This window comes from Tyto alba, unplaced genomic scaffold (genome assembly GCF_018691265.1).
Source record: "Tyto alba isolate M040663 unplaced genomic scaffold, T.alba_DEE_v4.0 Super-Scaffold_48, whole genome shotgun sequence".
NCBI classification, from domain to species: domain Eukaryota; kingdom Metazoa; phylum Chordata; class Aves; order Strigiformes; family Tytonidae; genus Tyto; species Tyto alba.
In genome coordinates this window covers 14342712-14367552 of record NW_024881324.1, presented here as the reverse complement: position 1 = coordinate 14367552, position 24841 = coordinate 14342712, and the positions used below count along the sequence as shown (strand labels likewise).

The window sequence follows — 24841 nt, the reverse complement described above, 5'->3', positions numbered from 1 at the left end:
GAGGTCTTATTCTCTTATAAATTCAAAGCTACAACACTGGAGTTTAAGGGATTTATCAATTCTGAAACCAAATTTTTAATAAGGATGCTTCTGTAGCATATGTAATATGCATTTCTCTGCTGAAATTTCCTTTTAAATGCATGTGCAGAAGTGTTTTTGATTGTTTTCAGTCAAAAAACCTCCCTAACGCATATGAATTTCAGGTTTCTAATGCAGAAGTGCTTATTTACCCTTTCTTCCTCCTTATGTAGAATATTTTTGAGAGTGTGTTGCTGGAAAAATTGCATAACTTTTGAAAGACTTGAACCTGTGGTGGATGCAATCAACAGCTAAGCTGGATGTGGAGAGGCTTCTAGTAGTAGCAAGAAAAAGGGTATCTTTGACACCATCATCCAACCCACCTGCCAGGTGTCAAAAGCTTTTCTCCAGAACATTTGATCACTATAGTTTTCTCAAAGAAAAGATGACAAGAATTAAGCATAAGCATTATTGGCGTTGTTCTAGAGAAACAGCTCAGATGTAAAATTAAAAAACAAACAAACAAAAAATCAAAACAAATAAAAAATAAATAATAAAAAAAAAAAAACACCAACAAAAGTTGTTAACAGAGGTCCCTCCAACAAAACAACCAAACAACAAAACAAACCAAAAACCCTCAAACACTCCCATTAATTCTTAGGCGTGCAATTATGAAATTCAAGTTCTTTAACAGAAGAACATTAAACTAAAAATCCTGTTGTACTCTGGCTCTACAGTGTTTGCACAAGGTGATGTAATGGCACTTTTCTGTCCTTACACATGTAAGGGTGAATTTGTATGTCTTACTTTCTCCTTTAAAAAGGTGCACCTAGAATTTTTATGCATTTAAACAAAGCTACTTGAAGAACAATTTATATCTGAAAACTGAAAGATTATTTTGGCACAAACTCTTAGGGACATAGTCTTGGTTCTGCAAACTTTAATTATTTGATGTTGAGCATACAAATGACACAGATGGATTGTGACTCAAGGGACAATCGTTATTGAATACATCTAGTTTGTCTTCCAATAAGATTTAAATTTCCTGAGCTGCTTCATTTTGGTTTTGGATTTTTTTTTTTTTTTACTCCCTTTGTGAAGATTTCGAAAATCTAATGCATTTTCTAAAGGTACATTTTTGTTGATGGGCAAAAACTCAGGCTCCTAGTTTTCCCATTCAGATATCCTAGAACACATCTTCCAAACCCAATGGTTACGCTTCATAAACTGCAGGTTCATTCCATTGTTGTAGAGTAGAGCTATCTCTCTACAGTTATTTCTCCTGGGTCTCCCTAAATGGATAGAGGATAGAGGATGCTCACTTTAATAGGTGTAACGCTTGCTTTACCAGATACTTCATCTATTTGCACATCTGTTTATACCTGTTTTTATAACTCATAGACATTTAACAAGGTTTGTTTCAAATATATGAACTTGATGTGGGAAACCCTGAATTACTGATTATGGTGTAGCTTTTTTTCATTAGTTGGGACCAGTAAAATAAGTCTGCTCTTAAGTGTGCTATCAGAGTGTATCACATATTTAAATGAGTATTAATATTTTCACGAGTAAGCAATGAAAACCATAAAAAGCTATGCTGAGATGTTGATTGTATTTTGTGATTTAGAAACTGTTTACTAAGAAAATAAAAGGTCAAATAGGCCAGAACACTTGCTTGTTTGGTTTAATTTATTGGAAAATAGAGTTGTCTTATCAGATCCTGATGTCTCTCTGCCTGTTAGCTTGGCTGACAGTTTGACAGTGACTTTGCTGCAGAGATGATGTTCAACAGGAAGTTTTTTTCATCAGCTAAAGGGAGCTGTAAACTGAGCTGAGGGGAACTGGGCTCACCTCAACTTGACCCACTTGTCAATGGCAGGGAGTTCAGCTGATTTATTTCCCATAATTCTAATTGCAACCTAGAATGTAGCATTCCTAAAAGGGCTGCTGTTTATATGCTTGCAGACAAGTCGTGTTTTATTGTCATGAGCAAGTCATGTCCTTCACAGAAGCCTTTGGAAAGTTAGTAAATTAATTTACTTTGAATATACTTTTTCAGAAGTGTTCCTTACAAAGCATCTTAGTCTGCAGAGTTTCTTTTTAAGTGAAAGAAAAAAAATAGGGAAGTGACCACTTCAGTTGCTCAGTAATGCAAAAACAGGCAAGTATGACATCTGTATTGGCAAGTAAAGAAGATTCTGTATTGGCAAGTAAAGAAGATGCTGTGTTGTTCTTGAAACACACATATGTTGAACAAATTTGAAATTTAGATTTGACTCTAGTTCTCCATGGCAACAGTTCTTCTGCAATTACAACTACAAATGTACTTTACATGGTTTTCAGAAAAAATCTATACAAAAGAAGCTCTGCTGGCTATTACAGCACTATTATTTTTTCCCTTTCCACTCCTGTTAAGATGTGTGGCCGATGGGAATGCCAGTATGATTAGAAACTTGGACTGTAGTTGGCCTTTTGTCTAATACCTTACTTAATACATAAGCTAGGATAATGTTTACCTGGCTGAAATGATCCTATATCTGGTCAATGCCTGTTTTTTGGTTGTTTTTTTTCTTTTCTTCCCACAGAATACTTCTGCACTTCCATCCCCTAGGGCCCATTCTAGGATGAGCGTGTCAGTGATCCAGGATCTGATTCAGTATGAATAAGCATATTATGTTGCCATTATGTCCGTTAAATTAATTTTCTCTGAAACTAAAACAAAAGAAACTACTGGATCTATATTCAATTCTGAGTCAGACTGGGAATTTGAGAAACTAAAAACTGATGCTTGTCTGTCGTATAAGTGTCCCTTTGCTTCTGGCTTTTGAGAAGTTATGTCATGTTTGAATTTAAAGAGAGTACATACAGCCAATTTTTCATTAGTGTTTCTGTTTGCAAACTAGAGTGATGACTGACTAATTTTGAAGTGTTTTTACATTGCTAGCTCTTATCTCGGTTCACTCTCTTTTGTCTATTTGTCTAATGAAATGCTAGTCCATGCCTGTTTTTGCTAGGTATAACAGCATCAGACTGTTGTACCAGGTTTTGCTGTTGTCACATTCCTGATTTGTTACATATCTCATTAACATTTTTGCTTTACTTTGGTCTCATGTGCATTTTCCCAAATAGTATGAAATTTTGTTAAACATATGGATTTGAGTAAATCAAATTCAAGTGTGTGATTGCTACCTAAATTTTATGCAGCTGACTTGAAATGGCTAGAATAGCTCTGTGTAGAGTGCTCTGTGTGATGTATGTCTATTAATGTTGTCTTCCTCATCCTGCTTCTAGTGATATAGTCTTTGTAGGATAAGGACAGCCAGCTATTATAACTAGTAATTTTCAATATGGTCATTCATAGAGGTTAAAAAGGAACAGAGCCATGGAAACAGGCTGTCGAGACTAAAATAAGATGCTGCATGTATTGGGCATGTATCTAACAGCATATCAGTCTCTTCTCAGTTTGAGAATTAAGACCATGCCTCCAAGTAGTCATGAAGCAATAGCTGATGTGCTCCGAGTTCAGTCTAGCTTTCTAAGTGACTGCTCATGTCTGAAGGCTTATCTGTGCTACACTTACAGACAGAAGCTGAATGAGAAGCAATTACACTATCATTGCTACATATTTTGTCCTTACATTTATGTGCCCTCTCATGTATGCACAATGAAGAAAATAGGCATGCTGATTTAAGTTTGCTTGTTGAAAACTTGTGTTATGATCTTGCAGTGCTAGATAACAGGGGGGAACATTGCAATGAGTGATGTGTGCTGAGAGAGATGACCTGACAAAGGAGTGCTAGTAAAGTATCTAAGTGGTGGTAGGTAGTTTAGTCTCAGGTGATGCTTCTTCATGCAATGCCTGTGATCAATTGCTGTAGCAGACCAATTACTATCTTAATGCAACTCTAAAAAAGCAAAGGTTATGTGATCGTGATTGATAAAAGACTCAAACTTTCCTTTCGTGCAGGTTCTAGTATAGCATTGTCTAGGGAATGGTTTTTTGTCTTAGCAAGAGATAGCCTGTTTTGGAAAAGTGTGAAACGGCAGTTGTCCAGTCCGTAGTGAAAATTCTGTGCCAAGGCCTGTACATGGTTTTATGCTGACCGCTCATATAGCTTCTTTTAAATCAGTAATTGTTTTAGAGATGTAAGTTAGTTACTAGCAGAAGTCCAAATGGATGCAGTCATGGCAGCTTTTAGCTATTGTGTCGCTGTCATGTTTTATGAATTTATGATTTTCAGGTAGGTTAATTTTTTTTTGCTTACATTTGAAAAATAGTACAGCATCAGAAAGAAAGATTAATTTTGCAGTTGCAGTTCTCAATTAGCAAATACTGTAGTTGATTGAAGGTATGCAGAAAATTACCTATGATTAAATTTGAGCCAGACTTGCCCTACAAGCCATAAAACCAGCTTAATTTCATGTTACATCATGCCATTTTGTTTTCCATACCACTTTTAAAGTACATGCATCATTTAAAAGCTGCTTTTATTTCTACCATTAGCTTTCATAGATCCAGAACGTTAGCACTGTGTTGATAAAATAGCGTTTCCTATACTCTAAAATTCTGAAGTATCCTGGCAAAGGCCTGCATCCAGTCCTGGAATTTTTAGTGGATCCATAAGCAGAATAATAAACCACATTTTCCTGTTTATTTCTGAGATATTTGCATAGAAATATCACACTTGGTTAAATACAAACCTATGTGAGAACAAAGTTATCAGGCCTCACGATGTTATTAGACTACAATTTTGGTCTCTTATTTCCATAAAACTTCCTCTTTTAGCACTGTCCATTCATTTTGTCTTTGTATCATTTTAAGTCTGTCCATTTTCTTTGTTTTTTGCCACTGTGTTGTTTAAATAAGCTTGAAAAAGTAAATTCAGGAGAAAAAAAAAAGGCAATTAAAGTGAATACTATATTTACTTCAATATTTTGTAATTTTTTCTTCGTTTAGCAGTGTTTACCAAAATAAAGCCAAGTTTGTCATGCAATTTGTAAGAATATCTAGAAATATTGGGGGAAAAAAACCTAAACCAAACAAAAAATAAATTAGCAGTATTGACTAATGGCAGTAGTAAACAAACTTCAGGTGGTTTTATGTTTTAATAGTGTAATGTATTATTAGTTCTGTTCGTGACATGCTGTCTTAATGTATTGCTTTGCTCATTATATAGACAGCTATGCAGTCCTGTTGAATCCATTCAGAAGAGTTTTTTACCCTACATAGGGGTGCTGTCCTCCCCAATATCCTTCTTATGTTTTGTTCAAATTACAGAAAATCATTAAATTTTTGATGGAGGAAACCAAACAAGTTTTTATTCATGCATTGGTGTGAATCCTGGCAACATGTTAACACGTGTTCTTCATCCATCTATTAATGTGTTTTGGTGCCAAATTCTTTATAGATACCACATTAGATCTTCAGAAATGCTTTGCTGAGTCAGTCTTTCCCTTTTTTTGTATGTTTTTCCCCTCTTATTTTCTGCATCTGACTAAAAGGGTTTGATTAATTTCAGGTACTTTTTTTTTTTCTTTAACTATATTTCTGTGGAAATGGGTAAGATTTTCAGATATACTAAATGCATTTCTAGCCATCTTTTAATCAGAAAATAGTAGAAAACTTGCATCTATTTTGCTTAGAGCTGAATTAGGCTGAGGAAGTTTTGAGAATACCACTGTTGATGCCTATCTCAAAACATGTTTTAAAAAGTCTGATGAGTAAATCAAGAATGCAATTTGCAAGTCAAAAACTGCATGATCCTGGCAAGTGTGGTTTATTTGTTAGATTTACAGTTGCCAAGTAGAAAAGCATATCCTTCCTTAGATTAAATAAAAATGTTTTCAACACAGGCAGCAATGATTTAATTGCAGTTTATTTTACTACAAGGTCTGTACAATGGCTTATTTGCCAGATTGAACTTCTCGTGTGTTTTGACCAAAAATAACCAGTTCTGAAGTATTTAGTCACAGTTTAAACACTGTGAGCTCTAAACTTAGTCTCTTCACTATTATTAGTTACTATCTCATTGCAGCTCAGAAGTTTGCAAGCCTTTAAATATTCTGACTTAACTGGGAAATGTGAACACTTATTGGCAAAGGTGATACAAAATACAGTTAATTTTCTGGCCTTATTTGAAGCATCTAGACCTAGATTTTCCTTGTCTTCATTTATTGTATGTTTGTTACAGTAAAGCTCCTCTGAAATGGTAAACGGGCTCTCCTAGGTTTCCACTGCTGTTCCACCTTCTGTAGTTTGTACGAGGTATGTCCAGGGTAACTGGCAATGCAAGAAAAATTCCTGTCCACCCCTTGCTTCATGCCTTCGGAGACCTAAAATTTTCTCCTTGTTCTTCTTACTGCAGCCAGTGATGAGTTAAGGGTACGAAGTTGCCTTTGAAGGTTATCTTAACTGCTGGATAATGTGAGAGGTGTAGGCTGGCCTTCCATCCGTCCTTGGCCACGTGCTCCTTCCTCTTCCCCTATACTACTGTGGTGCAGCTGGGGCAAGGCTTAGATCAGCTCACTGATCACTAAAGAAGTCTGTTACTTAGGGAGTTTTTCACCAGATCATCTCACTACAGCTGCCCCACAGCTGTATGATAGCTAGATCCAGCAAAAGGAATCGTGTGGGTGCAAGAGAAGGGGGATTGTCCCAGACAGCACCATCTCACTGCTTCCATGGGGTTAGTACCTTCAGCTAAAAGAGTAACTTAAGTATTTCCAGATTGCTTCCAATCAGATCAGGTCTACAGCTATTTTTCTTGACTAAATGTAGTTTTCACTTGCCTAAACTTTTAACTCAGAAACTTTTTGTCTAGTCCGCATGGAAGGGACATGTAGTTAGCTTTTTTAAAATCAGTTAATGCAAACAAAGTAAACTTAGACTTTCTGATAAAGCATTTTTCATAACATTTTTCACTATGAAAACTTAAAACTTTTTTTTGTAACTCAACTTTGGTATACATATGAATGCACTTACTGCTAAATCTGAATATAATGTGTAAAAATAGCTTCAGTACGCAAAGGAAGTAGCACATTAAGCATGTAGAAGGAAACATAGAAAATCCTATTGTAGACCTACCTAAATTACTCCGTGTACATGCGCTTTTTCAGTTTGTCCTAAAATACCTTATTTCAGACAGTGGTCCAAAAATACCTTTTAGTTTATGCTACCAGTTGCACACACTTAATATGCCTTTATCTGTACTCCACAGTGCTTTATACCTTTCTGGAACTTAATACCTTGTTTTATTTTTATTTTTTGCTCCACTAACATCTTTTTCTCTGTCTGAACACACCTATGAATTGGCTTAATGGGATCATTATTCCTGGGTTTCCAACACCACTATTTTCAAACTAAGAATTTCAAATACTTTATGCCAAGCCACTGCCTTGAAATGCTAACAGTGTGAAAAATGTTATCTTCCTCCCCCTAAAAGGAAGAGGCATGAATAGTATTGCTATTGTATATTCTTATCTAAAGGAGATGAGAAATAGACTTTGAAGAAGGTGTATTTTAAAACTTTCAGGACCTGGTTAATGATCATGATACAAATTCTAAATAAGCTGCCTTCAAAATAAAAAAATACAGTTCATGATGACATCTTTGAAAGTGTTAGCATGGTAAATCATGCTCTTTTAAAACTTCTTGTTCTGTACATTAAAGGAAGTCTTCATCATGTTGCCAATATATGTATTTTGGTAGAAGTTTAAATGCTACAGTTCATTTTTGGAAATTCAGATATGTCCCCTTCAGGAGTAACATTGTAGTTAATAGGCCAGCAATTAATGCTATATTATTAATGGTTCCAAAATACTCAATTTAAAAAATCTGAGGCAATATATAACTTAGTTTTTTATCCACGTCCATTTAGAAAGTACCTTTCAAAAATATGCTTCATAGAATGATTTCAAAATACGTGAATTAAAATCATTACACTTTGATACAGTTCCAGTAGTACTTGCAATGTTTGGTTTTAAGATATCTGTATATATTGTAGTTGCTGTTCTGATGAACTTGCCTTTCAGCATGTAACATTAATTACAGTACAGTAATTGGCTGCCCTTGACTGGAACTAATGTATATAAATGGAATAATAGCATTAGAACCTTTAATGTTTTGATACAAAATTGTAGAGAGATTCTTGTAAGTGAGCAGTGTTACACATCATATATAAAATATGTGCTACAGTTAACAATATACTATCTTTTAAACTGGACCTCAGTTCCTTAAAATATGCAAAAATCTGTTAGTTTGTTCACTTCCTTTAAGTATTGATTGTCTTAAGAAACATGATGTCCTAAATGAGATTATTTTTTTTTTCTCCTCTAATGACCTTAATAGTAAAAATAGAGGTGCTCTTGCTTTTTCAAGAAAGCAAAGCTTCCTGAAATTCTTTGTGTAGGATCAAGGGATTGAAGGGTCAAATTTAAATTTAGATGTTTGAGGATAATGGAATTTTCTCTCTCTCTCTTTCTCTTTTTTTTTTTTTCCAACTCTCACACACACCTTCCTTGCCCACCTCCCCCAGCGAAAATTCCTCCTCTGAAGGAGGCTGCAGACTATCAAGGGCCATCCTATTTCTAAACAGCTGCCCTCTCTCAGTGCTTAGATTCGGACTGAGGTCACAGGGCTGCCTTAGTAAAGTTAGTTGCTGTCCTTGTTTGCTTGTTCTTAATTTGCATCTACGTAGCATGGGCAAGTAGGGATAAACAGTTGACAGTGACATCTCTGTGTGCACATTACATGCAGTCCAGGGTGATATTTTAGACTAGCTTGAGTATCACCCAGTGGATTGAAATCCAGGTGTCTCCTTGAGCACAATAGGTATATTCATGGAATGTGTCTTTTAGTTTTGTTTCATCTTAAAATAATCCAGTTGAGGGACTCAAGTTGCTCTGCCATGCAAACCAAAGCAAGATGAGCTGGGACAATTGGGAGACTGATTTCAAAACTGTATTTGTGTTTTGAACTAAAATACATTGTTACTCTTTTTCTTCAAAGCACTGAGCATCACTGTTTTTAAGGGTGGTATAGCCTCACTTCATTCTATTGAGAATTAGCAGGAAGCAGTAGGAGGTTTTTTAGAAGCCTTAATTTTATCTAAAGCAACAAGAACTGATGGCTATTTGATAGAGCAGATTTTACTTATGTTAACAGATGAAAAATGTTAAAGGAAAACAGTATTTTTAAATAATTGTTATATATATGCTGCATGCATATGTGCAGGAATCCTACCTTTAAAAAAAAAAAAAAAAAAAAAAAGAAACACTAATCTCTGCAGGTTATATTCAACAAAGAGGGAAGGAAGGCTGTGTAAGAGAAAGGAAGTAGAAGAAAGGAATATCTAAACCCATTCACTGTTCATATTTCCAGAGTGGTATAGTGTAGTCATGCTATTCTGGTAAATCTCTCCCTCCCTGAAAAAGAAATGATAATAAAACAACAAATTAATACTGATACTACGCATTTCCACATCCATTAGTAATACCACATGGAAACCAGAATTGGGGCTTTTAGCATTTTAGGACAGGAAAAAAATGGCATCTCCAAAAAAAAGAATAAAGCAAACTCCCCTCTGTTTTTGTGGCTTTGAGCAAAACCATCGCAATGCTTCTGTGTAATGATTAATGCAGTCTGTTGCTACAAGATACTCTTAAATTGTGTGTTTTGAGAGTGTATTTTTTATAGATGAAAAAAAAAAACTGGTGGGGGAGTGTTCTAGACTGCTTAATTTAGGGGTCATGCAAATTCGCCATGTTTCTCTTTCTACCCTTTAATTATTGGTAGTTCCTTTTTGGTGAGATCAGTGTAAAAACCTTGCCTTACAAAGCAAAAGTATTTTGTGCTTAGATTATACTTTTCAAAACACTAATTCACACTTGTACTACAAGATAGCTGTTTGTGTTTATTCTCTCCGCTTTTTTTTTCTTCCTTGAGCATCACGGTCTTGTTCAAGAAGATACAGGAAGTCTGTGTCAAAATAATGGTTAAAATTCTGCAAGGGCTGGCTCTAAGCCCTGTCCTCCACTAGACACTGCTGCCATGAAGCATGTTTGTATTTTTTATGTCTAACAAGAAAAATAACACTTTATTTTTAATTTTTAAAATGTTTAAAAGTGTCACTGATGTAATGTATTCCCACCTATTAAAATGTTCTGAATTTTAACTAGACACTTTATTCCAGCAATCCATCAAAAACTGGAAGCGGATGGAACGGAAAAAGTAGAAGGATCCATGACGCAAAAACTGGAGAATGTACTGAACAGTAAGTTTTGTCCTTCCAGCATCAACTATTTATGGACTTCGGACTTTCTAACAAGCTTTAATGTACTTCTAGGAATATGGTATAAAGTAGAAAACAGTACAGTCTTTTTTGCCTTTCCCTGTTTGATGGTAGTGATTTTAGGGTGTGATAGTACACCTTTTGAAATAAGTAGCAGCTTTTGCCATGATTTTCAACAGTTTGTGATAAAGAGAATAAATGTCAAAATAAAGATGTTCTAAAGCAGTTACTTTAATTTTGATGGCATCTCAGTTTTGAGTGGACAGAGGGGTTATATGAATAGACAGAATTGTAGAAGAATGAGCAAAGCTAAATACTGGGATTATAAGAAGTTTGAGCAAAAGAGGCAAAAAACCCCCAAATACTAGCTGTTTGTAATAATAAGGTCTATTAACAGAACCTTTGTCACTTACTGTGCTGCCACTTAGACTACTTGGAATTAACATTCTTTTTAGAATATTTGAAAAGCTGTCAGTACTTTCTTTTCTGTTTCTCTGTATTAGCTGTAAGGTTGCAGTGAGAGAGATGGCTTGAATTTGCTGGAGCTCGGTATGTGTTTCATCAGATCAAAAAAGTTACTTTTTTTTTTTTTTTTTAATTCTGGGACTTCTGCCAAGATAATTTTACTTTGTTTCATTGTGATTTTTTTCACAGAGGAAGGGATGTTTCCCTTAGTGTTGTATCAATAAGCAGGAATGACATGCAGATAGCTGACTCAGTGTTGGAAAGTCTGAGTGTGTTTTATGAAATCAAGAAAGTGACATGGAAGTTCACTGTTTTTCTTCTCTTGTATGAAGAAAGCAGTGACTGTATGTGTGTTTTGTATGGGGAGCACAAAGAAAGCAGGGGGTTTTGTGAAGAGCCCTAGCTCCTTTCAGTAGAAATTCATTAAAGCTTATAACAAAGGTGTAGTTTGAACACTGGTATTCCCTTGTCTTCTTGTCTGGAATGCAAAAAAAACATCAAAAAACAAAAATCACCAGAAAAACCCAACCAAAAAAACGATGAAAAAACTCTCACACACACACACACACTATATAAAGATTATAGTGTATGTCTGTGTGTGCCGAATACATGATGCATATAAGTTAGGAGAAAAAAGCATCTGCTGAAATTTGCCAGTGCAATCCTCAGTGCTCTGTATTTACGCCATGTCATACACCAAGCACAAATTTGTCTTTGACAGAATTGTGTGACAGATCTTATATAAAACAGCAAAAGTTTAGGTCTATGATGTTTTCCTGCATGCACTAATATGAGACAAATCTACCTATAATATCTGATTGCTGTTTCATTTGATAAATGGTGGCTGAAATCTGTATGCAGATAATACACACTGTCTTTTTCAAACTGAATCTGTAGAGGAACTTGTGCCAGGCACTTCAGAGTGGAATTAAGTTTGGCTCTGCTGTGGAAAGAATTGGCTGGTTTTCCTCCTGATACTTTGCAAGTCATGATGGGTGGGAGGCAGGGAAGTAGGAATACAAGGATTTAAAAAGAGTAAATAATATTATGCAAAGTAGTTTAGGATCAAAGCTTTGTTTCTTGTCTGACCATTGAAAAGCTTCCATAATCCATGAGTAAGAGGGCCTGCTTTCAAAAATTACTTCAAACCTTTAGTTGAATTTTACATTTTTATGGACTGTAGGTGCAGATTTTGAGACACAGTTGGTGTTGTGAGCTTGATTACAAACTCCTAAGAATAAGGATGCTTTCCATAGCATATGAATGTATGTTAAGAGCATTACAAATTACTGGATTGAAGTGGCGTGAGATAATAGAAGCACAATCTAGTGTTAAATGTGGAATTATAAATGTTTGGTGTTTTTGCAAAATTCCTAAATTGAATTACTAAACAAGCTATTAAATATATATATATATTTATAAAAACACATGGTGTGCTTTAATGAATTTCACAAAGAATTTTATCTTAAAGGTGGTCAAATTCCATTATGTGGTGGGTTTGTCAGGCTCTATGAAAGACAATTGTTGGATAACTAGAGCTTTATTTCAAAGTAAAAAAAAATATGCATATAGTAGATGTCATCTGTTTCAAAAACATAGTCAGTATAGGACCTGGATCTTTAGCCATGGATTATTTAGGTTTAGATTATTCATCAGTAATCAAGAGATAAAGATTGTTAATGTAGAAAGGATTTGGACGGGTGAGGAAGGAAGAAATTTTAGTTTTTTTTTTTTTTTAAATCTAAAGACAGACCTGTTTTGCCGTTTCAATGACGTATTGAATTTAATTAAGACACTAATAAGTCATTTAATATATTTAAATTTTTATGTAAAACAGAAAAAGTGTCAATAAAAAAAAGTAAATCATTTACTTGAATTGAGGATTTCCACAGGAAATTACACACCTTCATCTCTTTATGAATTAGTTTTAAACTAAAGGTGGAAATCACTGTGCTCTTCATGCAGTTGTTGATTACCTTTTAAAAACATTTATATCAAATTTTAAAAAATTATTTGTGACTATAACTTTAATTCCCAGATATAGTACATAGTTTCTTGGCTGTTAAAAGAATGAACAAGAAACATATGAATTCAAACAAAACAAATGTTACTTACTAAAAGGATTTACAAAACAAGCATTTATTATAACCTCAAGAGAAAAATCATACTTTATCACTGGTCTGTATTTAAATGTCCAGCTAACTGTTTTAATTGTGGATTTCTCCTTAATGGATTAAAGTATTCTATGCTAAATAGTATGCAGTAGAAATAGCTATCCTGACAAAACTTTTTTTACATCAAGGCTTCAAAATTTCAACAGAGTTTAAACATTATTTAGATATAACAATTATTTTACAAAGACTACTTTTAACATGAGCAGGCCACCCACAGTGTTGACTAGGGAAAATGGCATGCAAGCCACCCAGCGAGACTGATGTAATTTTTTTTCATCTTTGCTTAAAGTATAGTCACTAGACCAGATAATGTAGAAACTTCTACACGCAATGATCAAAAAAGCTAAAACAGCTCCACTTTTTTTTTTTTGGTTAATTAAAAATAAGTCATGAGGTGAAAAACGCAAATATTCACATGTGATGAAAATCTACCCTACTATAAATGAAATTCTACTATTCTCTGTTAAGAAATAAGCCTTATTACAAAATAGAATGTTTTTTAGTCTGGATAGAAAAGGTTCTAAGGCTCTGTTTAATGTATTTATTGAAGAATATTCACAGTTAGTATAGAAAATTAACTGCATTAAAAAGTTGACCAAGGCTTGATCCTGTATGTGATGAAGCCAGTAACACTTTTCATGCAACGTGAAGACAATTTGTATTCATTCTGTTACAGTGATTAGCTAGTTACACTTTTTGCAGTCATGCCATTGTCTTTGACTTAATCATTGATACTTTTGAGTTATTAAATATCAAATATTGTTAATAATTTTAAAGACTTAATTTGAAAACACAAAAAAATTGTTTGCAAAACCCAGTGATAAAGCTATGACATTAATTAACATAATTAAATTATACTTTCCTAAAAAGAAAACTTTCTATGACTTTTTCCATATCCTGAGATGCATAATTCAGTTGTAAAACGTAGATCTGGAGCCAAAGCAAACTATAAAATATCTGCAGCAAAGTTAAGCATTTGAAATAGGAAAGAGTGATTGTTTTTAATTGCACAGGGGTCTTACCACATTAAAATGCTAAGTGGTTCACTTTGAAATAGTATTTCATCAGTTGCAAAATGTTAACAAAGTGGAACAAAAAAGTATAAAAATTTAGCAGTAATTACTCATTTGTTCTAAAAAAACTTCAATGGCTCATTAAAATGAGAAAAATCTGTATGTCGTTTGAACTGATTACTTTATTTTTTCTTATTTTCATCCTTTTTAAAATAGGAGCCAGTAACACAGCAGACACCTTATTCCAAGAAGTGCTGGGTCGCAAGGACAAAGCTGATTCAACAAGAAATGCACTTAATGTTCTTCAGCGTTTTAAATTTCTTTTCAACCTTCCCTTGAATATTGAAAGAAATATCCAGAAGGTATAATCCTTTTAAAAATACTTTTCTATTTGCTGAAATTAGTCTGTTGTCTTTTTCTTGACAAATATAAATGTTTGTTTATGTGCGTCTTTGTTTTTTTAAAGGGCGATTATGATGTGGTTATTAATGACTACGAAAAAGCCAAGTCACTCTTTGGAAAGACAGAGGTTCAAGTATTCAAAAAATGTAAGATACGGGTTATGTTTGCTTTTGTTTCTTTGTTTTTTTAACTTAAAGGCTAAAAAGCACATAGCAGTCTAAAGGGCTTTATGTGATTTTTTTTTTTTTTTTTTTTTTTTTTTAATATGGATTCTAATACATAAAAATTATGGACTTGTAAGAACCACTTACTCTAAGCAATATTTCTAGCAAGTTTTATGAATGAGGTATATACTACAAAACATGAAATCACAGCCAAATTTATTTGTTACTTATTAAGGGTTAGTATTGCTGGACACTAAAAAAGGTTACAGTAATTATGATTTCAGGTATCCCTCACTCACGTATTGTTGGAGAGACTTCAAAGTTCAATTTTCTGTTTTTGTAAAACTGTTGTATACAAAATTTTCGGATGTGGCTTGTTAGAAAATGAATTATATTGATTTCCACATTAACTCCAGAAGTGTCTGATGCCCTAGAAAAATAACACAATTTTCAGTTCATACCACTGCTGAAAGCAAACACTGGATTTATTTCCTCTCCCTGCTCCTAGATTATGCTGAAGTTGAAACTAGAATTGAAGCTTTAAGAGAACTTATGTTGGATAAGCTGCTTGAAACTCCATCAACATTGCATGACCAGAAACGTTATATAAGGTAATCATTTTACTGGTGTCTTCATCAGACATATGGTTAGATGTGTATTTAAATCTGTTTCCTAAATAGCAAAGTGAATATCTTTGCTATGTTTTAAATACTAATTTTAAAGATGTAAGTAGAGTATTTTGGTATTTTATGATTATATAAATAATGGCAGTGGATTGGTACTTGATTGAATGATTGAAAAAAAGTTGTTGAATGACAAAAATTTAATGAAGGATAATTGAGATTTAATTTTTTAAAATGTTTAAGTCATGTTTAGATTCTGTTGATTACTCTAAACTGTCATATTACAAGCTATGTCTTAAATGATCACTCACAGGCTGCAGATCTCAAAAGAGATTCCTTATTGACTTGTTTTACTCTTCAGCTTGACTTGGTGTTGAAATGGAATCATCCTGAGTCAGATAGTAGAGAGGTTTTAGTTCATAATACAGCCACGTAAGTTTGGCCTTGACTCTTTTACTACTCAGTATAAATAATGTAGTTCCTTTGTATTACATGAACATGAACGAGTTCTCCAGTTTTCATTGAAATTCCTAGATTTTCTGTAACTCACAAAGCTGATGTCGAAGTCTGCTGTAAGCATACCAACATGAGTTGGGTGGAGCTTCTTCTACTGGTAGACCTTAACCTGCTTTACAGTCATGGAGCCAAACTTTAGAGTGCTCTGGAACATTTGATGGCTTTACTTGGAAAGCTTTTGAGTTTGGATGTCACTAGGGCTCCTAGGGTAGCTTGACACTCTCAGTGCTTTTTTCAGTTATCTTAAAAAATGCAGACCAAATGCACTGTGTGAGAATCATTCTTAGAATTCTGACACCTGTGTGAGGTCTTCGATGCTTTGTATGCTCACCAGGCCCAGTCACACAGGACAAAGTGTGGTACTGGTATTTTAGGTGCCTTTACAATATGTTAGTTTATGAGGACAGTGACCAGCATACATATATGTAGAGCACTTCTCATTCTTCTGGGTGCTATATAAATGTTGCCTATTTATTGGAATTTTATTTTAAGGTGAATAGTTAAGTGTTTTGTGTGTCTGAAGAAGGTACTACTGTTACCTTTCTATGTCAGTCTTGAAAATCTTAGAGCCGCTTCTTTATCTAAGCTAAGTCTTATGACCTCTTCTAAGGATTCTTCGAAAGAATTAGAGTTGTGTATGTGTTTGAGTCTGGGGTTTAATTTTTTTTGTTTGTTTTCCTCTAGCCACTTACATTGAAGTATTGGATCTTTAAAAATACCCCAGCCTATGTTAAATCACACTGTTAATGTAATTACCAAATGTATTCCACATGTAGAACAGTATAATGAGGGAAAGCAGGGAATGGACAAATGTGGAATAATTTAGTTCTAATGAATTAACAGAATTCCAGAATACAAACCAATTAAATTAGTTTCACTACTCTAGATATGCTAATGTGGTTATAGTAGTGTAAATTTTCTGGAGGTAAGATGTGCAAACAGCTTTCTTCAGAGCACTTCAGCTAACAAGAAACTAACAGAATCCTAACTGTAAAATTATTTGCATAAAACCTGCTATTTTTATGAAGTTTTTTCTTCCTTAATACGTTTGTTTTATATGTCTCCAATGTCTAAGGCTGGACAAGACCTGAAATACCGTGGTTTTCCCACTCAGATATTCAATGTTTATCTTTATAATTAGGTTTCAATTCATATTTTTCTCCCATTTTATTATGGTATTTACACTGATTAATTACTTTATACTGTTCACAATCAGTTTATGGTTTCACTTAACAGCCAAGTAGATGTATTTTTTTCAAAACCAGAGGTAATTATTTTTTTTTTTTATTTTGTGGCTAAGCGAAGACTGAAGTCCGCCTTAACACTGAGGAAGGACTTGAGCTCATGATTTATAAATATCACCATGTCAAAATGGTTGATCATGTAATGTCATCCATCCAACTGATCCTACTTTGACAGTTTATTTTTTGTTCGAGTACTACAGACAGTTCTCAAAGACAGAATTTTTCAGCTCAGTCCTAATTAGCATTAGGTATTATTGTAATAATACAGCTTTTGTGAAGGAGTTAAACATTCCCTGCACTGCTTAAGATAATAAATCAGTGTACTTCACCTTGAGCATCTTGAATTTTTTTAATCTGTCCTGAGTCTCATTAATGCCGAATATAATGGAGCACATTAAATGGTGGAGCAACTACTGCTTTTTGAAAATATGCTTCTGAGAGTACTGTTCTCAATCTTGAATGCTGTTACGTTAGACTATATTACTTCTGTGTTCTCTTCAAAATCACAACACCTGGCTTCTAATACTTCACTTTCCCTAAAGACAGAGGGTATTTTGTTTCTGTGTATCATAGAAGCCCCAATCCTTTTCATTATCTATACCCCCCCTTTTTTTTTTTTTTTTTTACTGAGTATGCACATCCTAATAAAAACGAAACAAAACAAAAAAACCCAAACCAGGAGCTTGGTCTACATTTGTTTGTTCATGTGTGTGCTAAAATTAATGAGCCGCCAAACATTAATTCCTTCTTTACGTACTTGTTAAGATTACATGATGATACAATCAGGACATATAAAGTGGTAAGAAAAATACCATATTTTATGTACTTGAGATGTCATCAGTGATTCCAAATGAAACATGAGTTGAACTGCAACCTTGGCAGATAAAGAGCTTGGTTTCCCAAGTACTTTACTAGAGGCTCAACTGAAAATACATGTTAATGTGATATTAAAAATATATGGTTTTGTTTATTTCTACAAGATTTTTATGATGAAATTTTGCCTTGCTAAATGAGGGAGAATGCAAAGCTTGTGTTTGCATTGGGTATGAGTGTATCTTAACTATTCTTGAATTTTTAAAATTGTGTTTAAAAAAAAAAAAGTATTTCTTAGTACATCTTTGGTCTGTTTTAATGAGGCCTTCAGTGTGTCAGGTCAAAGCTGTGATTTTTGGACTGGGTTTTACAGATATCTTTCTGATCTTCATGCGCCTGGGGACCCAGCTTGGCAGTGCATTGGTGCTCAACATCAGTGGATTCTGCAACTCATGCACAACTGTAAGGAGAGCTATGTTAAAGAACAAAAAGGCAAGGATATATTTTTAGTTTAAATATATATATATTTTTTTGACATTTAGGAATTTGGCAATGCTTTTTGTTTGACAAGTTTTAGTGTACAAATGATATTTGGATTTTTTCCCCCACCAATTTTGATAGCTTTATACAAAGTTGAATACTAATTCGTATTTTTTCTTTATTCTATTATAAAAACAAAACAGCAGTTGGAGTTTTCTTTTTGTTTAACTTACAACTTCTAAGTTCTTTACATGGAAAAAGCATTACATTTCAATCGTTTATCTGAAGTTTACTGTCCTCTTGAAATACTTCTTTGAGGTCACATGAAATTTTGATTGTTGTCTGAATCTGCCAGTTAGATTTCTTTGTCACAAGACATGCCATTAGTATATGGATATGCAGGGCATTGGGACATAATGGAATAATGTGTTACTTCTTGATATGCAGTGGATCATAATACGGTGTTCTCCTGTTCTTTGTTCCTGTGCAGTTTCAAAATTCAGGTTACGCTGTTGAGGCACAGACCTGTGAGTTGGACAAATGGGATGTTTAGATGATGTGATATTAAGACCAATATGAATACTTAGTTCTACTCTGTCTTTGCCAGTGTTACTCCTCAAAGTGTGTAGGTATTGCTTTCAGGTGTAGCATCAGCTTAGCTACCAGTTAACACAGTCCATCACATTAGCGTATTTTCAAAAGGTGGGAGGCTGGTGGCCTGGCATTTCTAGTAGTAGAATCTGAAAACTGGATTTTCAAATTAGAAAATGGCATGTAGTGCCTTGTTTCTCAAGAAGTCTTACTGAGTTTGCTGCTATTTCTAAAATGAGTAGGCATATTGGAATCTGGCCTTTCTTGGCCTATAGATAACTCCTATGTTTAGTGCATGTGTATCCCAAACCAAATAAGGTGTTCTATTCTGAGAAACCACAAAAATTTTACTGCATTTGAGCTGCTGCAGAAATGTGCTGTAAAATTGCTGCAGGAGGCTATGACATCAGGTATAGAGTTCAGAGGGTGCATTACATATGACAGCAATGTCAGTAAGTTTTAGCTGAAAGTGTGCACAGACCATCTTTGTTCCAGTACACAGTGTGAAGTGGTGTGGGACCTGCTGGAAGGCCAGGTTGGTTTCTTGGCCTCCTGGTCAAAATTCAGAGTGTTTCTAAAACATCCCCATCTTCCATGCTCATCAAAGCCCTGAGACACCACCATCACCCCCCGCAACATGCAGCTGTCAGGAGCAAAACTCACTTGTAAAACCAACCATGATTAACAATTCTAAGCTTTCTTTTTCTCCTGTCACTTGCAAAATGTTATATAGCCATCTCTCAACTTGTTAGCAAGAAAACTAGGGACATGAAGATACTAAGTGCTCAAGACTTTTTTTTTTTTTGTTTTAGTAGTCTATATAATTTTGATATGCAGGCTCCAGTAAATTAATGGAAAATGTGTCTAAATTCCTAGGCTTCTCTTGAAAATCTCAACCTGTTTGGTGTTTTTATTGCAACAAATCTGCTTACCTCAGTCATACTATCAAAGGGGCTATTATGTTAGCAGCTTTGTTTGGCTCACAGAAGAGGGAACTTGAATAACTTCAATGCCCAGTAAAGCATGTATGAATAATTAATATTTAATGCATGTATGAAACAAATGCTAATATATTATCACTTTTATTAAAGAGCTCATCAAATTTCAGTAGTTTTCTTCCAGCCTTTTATGTGGCACTTACTGATGTAATTTCTGTACAGATTGTAAAATACTCAAGAAATTATTCTGGTTGATGGAATTTCTCACTTAGTATCTCACAGGACAGAGGAAGGTTGCTAAATGTGATTTTTTCCTTTCCATAAATCTTTAATTTTGGCATATACCAGATGGAAGAAGGAAAAAAAGAAAAGTCAGAAGAATTGGTTTTAACTGCCAAGTAGAACAATGCTGATTGTGATCAGAGGCATGGAATGTGTTTTAATCTACTTTAATAGATGTATGCTTTTCAAACAGGAAAAGTGTGGGGTTTTACTTACAGATATCAAATTGGTTATGCAAGACTTAGAGGAATCTAATCAACTTAAACAAGTTAAAAATGTGGTTCACATGTTCAAAAATTCAGACTTTTTTAAAGAGAAAATAGCAATAAATTTTCTAACATAAAAGTTCTCCATTTAAAACATGCTTCCAAAAAAGATTCTTTGGCATATCAAGCATTTGGAGGAAGAGGTGAGTCATAAGGCTGATACTGTAATGAACAGGGCATTAAAACTTTTTCTAGGTTTCCCTTTTTAACAGAGATAATAGACATTGTTACTAGCAGATGGTAGTCTTTGTATTGAGTGTGCTGGAATAAGCAGGCAGCGATTACAGTTCCACCTTGAACATACTAACAATTTCTGGCTATTCTTAGCATAGTTCTTCTTCTGACTGTGAATCTGTGGGTTCAAACTGACTGAGTCAAAACTTTTCAGCACAGTAAACTTAAACCTCAGTAGCAGATTGTATCTATTTTTGCATTTGTGCACAATTTTTCAACTTTCAACTGAGTTTATGCCAGAGCATTTTGCTGCTATTTTATTAGCTTTCAAAGTAGAGCTGTGTTCTGAGTCATTACACATGATTTTGCTACCTGTAATGGATTTGGAATTGGATGAAAGCCTTTGCTTTTCTTACCTGGAAAAGTCTTTTTTGGAAAACTCTACTAGGCGTTCTGAACAGGATTTTGTAGCTGATTGTCAAACAGTAAATATTCTAGAAGAATTTATTTGCTGGCCATGATGTGTTCTGGAAGGGAAGGTTAACATGGCAATTATTTGCTAAACAAGCTAAAACCCAAACCTAAGTGAATTCTAAGGAGAACTTACTTCAATCACTGATATGAGAAGCATACTCTGTGGGACAAAATTGTTCCAGTTGTCTCCACACTACTAGGAGGCTGACCTTTTAGTCATTGCAAATTAAACAATTCCACTTTCTTATATAGAAATAGAATCTTCTCCTATCTTTTCTTAAGAGTTTTAGTGATGTATCATCTCATCTAGGCCACTAATAATGGTACTCCAAACAAATCCCCAATATTGGTAAGAAGTAAATCTACTTTTCTACATCCTCTGTAGATTCTTTATCTTTGTCTGATTATTGTCCTCTCATTAATAACTTTACTTTCAATTCTTTCCTAAGCATACTTGAAGAGTGGAGTGAGATAATATACATGCTGAGGTGGTTGAAGGTGCTATCAGAAAATTGTGTATTAGAGATGTACTGAAATACATGTTTATTTTAGTTTTATATCTAAGTATATATCTTTTTATCTGTGAATCCTTCACTTTCAGTAGTACTATCACATGAAAAAGGTTTTTTTTTAAAAAAGAAAGTCTCTGTGCTTGGACATTGCTAGAGATTAACTCCATTTTGTAGAAATACTCTGCAGTTGTAAGCATGTCCTAGAACTCTAAAGCATCATAGCATAGTACAATCTCTGATGCAGCCTGAAAGAAGAAACAGTGGCAAGTTTACAGGACTGTAATGGTTTTGTATTTTCTTCTTGGAATTTGTTTCCGGGGTTAGCAGAAGTCCTATGTGTTTCAAATACTGTCTGTTTTCAGTTAATCTAACTTGTGTTAATATTATTTCCAAAAACTGAAAGGTATATCAAGCTGTGCTAAGCTTTGTCAGATAATTTAGCAGTGTGACTTAAAGGCTGACAGCTACCAACAGCAAATTATTCAATTGGATGTTTCCTTTTGATTTTAATAGACAATTATTAATCATAAAAGATGTAGCAATCTGATCACTAGTTAATTGGTTGCATTTAATTCAATGGTTACAAGTAGGATGGGGAATTTTCTTAAGTCCTGTGTATGAAGTACTTTACAGCAGCATTTTGGTGCATGTTTCTCTTGAGGAATAATCTCTGTGTGTATTACCATACAGTTTCCCCTCAGTCTAAACAACCCTGTTGGTTTACTGATTAGTGTTGAATTATGTAGATTAATGTTTCATTACAAGCCTAGATATGGCTGTTGTTACTTACCCATCATTGCTTTTAGCCCATCTGTCTCTTGCTCTGTATAGCTGTAGTAGACCTTCCTCATTTGTGAGGTAAAAAAAAAAATATGGAGGCAGATGATGCTCATATTATGAGAAACTGCTGGAATCCAAGCCCACATGTTTTAAGGAGTGAGTGAATATGCATATATGACAGCACATCTGAATTTCTCCTGCTCTGAAGTATGAGCAGCCAGGACAAAAAGATCAAACAGCATAGCCAAAGTCATAGTGGACGAGGCAGTACAGGGGATGCCCAAATCGTAAAGTTCCTGTGCACGTGTCCTTACACTAAGCCATTCTCCTACTTCTTTGATGGTCAGATTCTTCCATTAAAGGTGTAACTGTAGTTATGGGACCCATGTGCAACTGGCTGGAGCTCTAGCTCTGCTGACATAGTAATGCTTGTAAATATGTGGATTTATTAACTTTTTATGTTTTCTATTTAAAATATCTGCCTTACTAATGGAATAGGCAGTTGTGTTCTTTTATTGTTTTTGAAACCTTTTTTTATGGTTATGAAGTTATTTCCTGAAGCGTTGATGAATTCCTTCTATAAATCTGATTGCATCCCACTGTTGCTGCCTGCTGGACCTGAAGTAGGTAAAGACAGTTTGCTGCTGTTTACTTAGTACGTAGATATGTTAGAGGGGGATGCTTGATACTGAATAGACAGGAAAAAAAGCATTGTTTTGAAGCCTGTGAATATAAAGCTTAATGTGGAAGAGCACTATGCTCACTCAAATCATTATTTTGTAAATCTCTAGCAAGAGATAGTTGAACGATAAACTGAATTGTGCTGGTATATTATGCCTTGTATTGGCTAAAGCCTGAATGGCTGCTTCTGAACTTTGAACTTCTGATTTGAAGAAGTCTGGGGACTTTCAAAACCTGGTACCTGGATAGTAAATGGTTTCTTTCAGTGAAGATTTTACATATTTGTAATTTTTATCTTCACTTGGCAATTCTCCTATTATTAAGGCATAATTGTAGTTCTTCACTATGGTTTATGCTTCTCAGACTTGTTGCAGTACAGGAAACTGGGAGATGTAAAATGACTTTAAAAAATGTAAATAAATTGGGTTTAGTTTGAAATTTGCCTGGGGCACTGGACAGATATCCAAAATTAGTTAAGCAACTGGATTCTTAACATGAGTATCAGGGAAAGAAGCTTTGGAGGTTCTGTGTGGCCAGTGGTTATTTGCTTAGACTTTCATAGTGGCTTAGGTTTCATAATCCTTTGAGCTAAAATGGATAGGGACTCTAATCTAGTTATCATCAAACTGACTGAAAAAGTCTTCATTTCTTAACAGGTCTTACTGAGATACTACATAACATTACTGCAAATAATCTATCTGTTAATACCCTTTACAAACTAAAACTGTAAACAGAAACACTAACACAGTTTGTAGTGTGATCTTTCTATTGCCCTTTGGGTTGCAAAATATATAATATACAACCTATTAAAGTTCCCAGCATGGAGACGGCTCTCAAAATGGGTGTGTATACTAGTTCAGTCATTGTGATTTTTGTTGTAGTTCATCTTGCTGTGAAAAAAAGTACAACTTTTGCAGAACTCACAGTATGATGCACAGCTCTCCAGATACTGTAAAAAACTATGTGGGGTTTTTCTGTGCCAGAGTAACAGCAGCTGTATATAGTGTGAAGGAGAGAGATGGATGCTTAGACCGTGTTGCTCTTTCTTCTCTGCCACACTGAGATTCTATTCACCTTGCAATGAATGATCCATCTTTGTTAGATCAGTCAGGCCGGCAAGGCTTGTGTCAAAAGGGCCTTTTCAATTTGTTATCCTAGCAGCTGGTTCTCTTCCATTGACTTTGCTTACTGTACATCTGGAGGAAGATTTCTTACAGCTGGGAGCCATTTCACGTCTAAACCACATCCCCTGTCCATAGCAGAAATACCCTTTTGACAGCAGATGTCAAGCAAACCCTTAATGGGTTATTAATTAAAAAAAAATAATAAATTAAACAGTACAAAGTTTGACACTGAATTTGTTGTCGTCTTGTACCACCTGTATCTGTCTGTAACTTTGCTGCTGCTTGGAGTTTTTAGTAGAATCTGACATGTTCAAAAGTGAAGGGGACATTCTTATTTAATGTAATAATTTATATAATAATTATTTAAATATTATTTAAAGTATTATAAAGACAGTAAATACTGTGATTAAAAAGCAGCACAGGTAGTTTAAAATCAAAACTGATTTTAAGAGTTCTTTCCGTGATCTTCACTGAAGATAACGTGAAACTCTTCTTGGCCGGAATTTTACCTTCGTGTCTGTACTAGTCTTTTAAGTCCTTATTCAGGCAATTAAGTAAAAGCAGGTTGTTTACAAAGTTGCTGAAGATCTTAATGTCCACTGGTGCATTTTACTAGTGCTAGTCAAATGATGTCATTTTTATTTATGTGCTGAAATTAAGGTGTTTAGCTCTTGCTTCAGTATTTTTTTGGCCTGCAGGACTGACAGTAAGGCTTACCTTTAGGCTGTGAAATACTTACAACACCACTAGAAATAATCAGCCCAATTACCCTTTCTGTGGTAAACTGAAAAATTGTTTCAGTATAAATACACTTGGTA

General features: G+C 34.5%; 1 protein-coding gene across 2 annotated transcripts in view; it reads left to right on the top strand.

Annotated features, from left to right (window-relative positions):
* Positions 1 to 24841, top strand: part of EXOC2 (exocyst complex component 2) — a 130350-nt gene that overhangs the window by 37340 nt on the left and 68169 nt on the right. For both annotated transcript variants that reach the window (XM_042806646.1, XM_042806647.1), the window contains exons 7-11: positions 10209 to 10289; positions 14176 to 14321; positions 14426 to 14507; positions 15034 to 15136; positions 18095 to 18213. In XM_042806646.1, coding sequence (XP_042662580.1) covers positions 10209 to 10289; positions 14176 to 14321; positions 14426 to 14507; positions 15034 to 15136; positions 18095 to 18213 — 531 coding nt within the window. The remainder of the gene's footprint in view (positions 1 to 10208; positions 10290 to 14175; positions 14322 to 14425; positions 14508 to 15033; positions 15137 to 18094; positions 18214 to 24841) is intronic.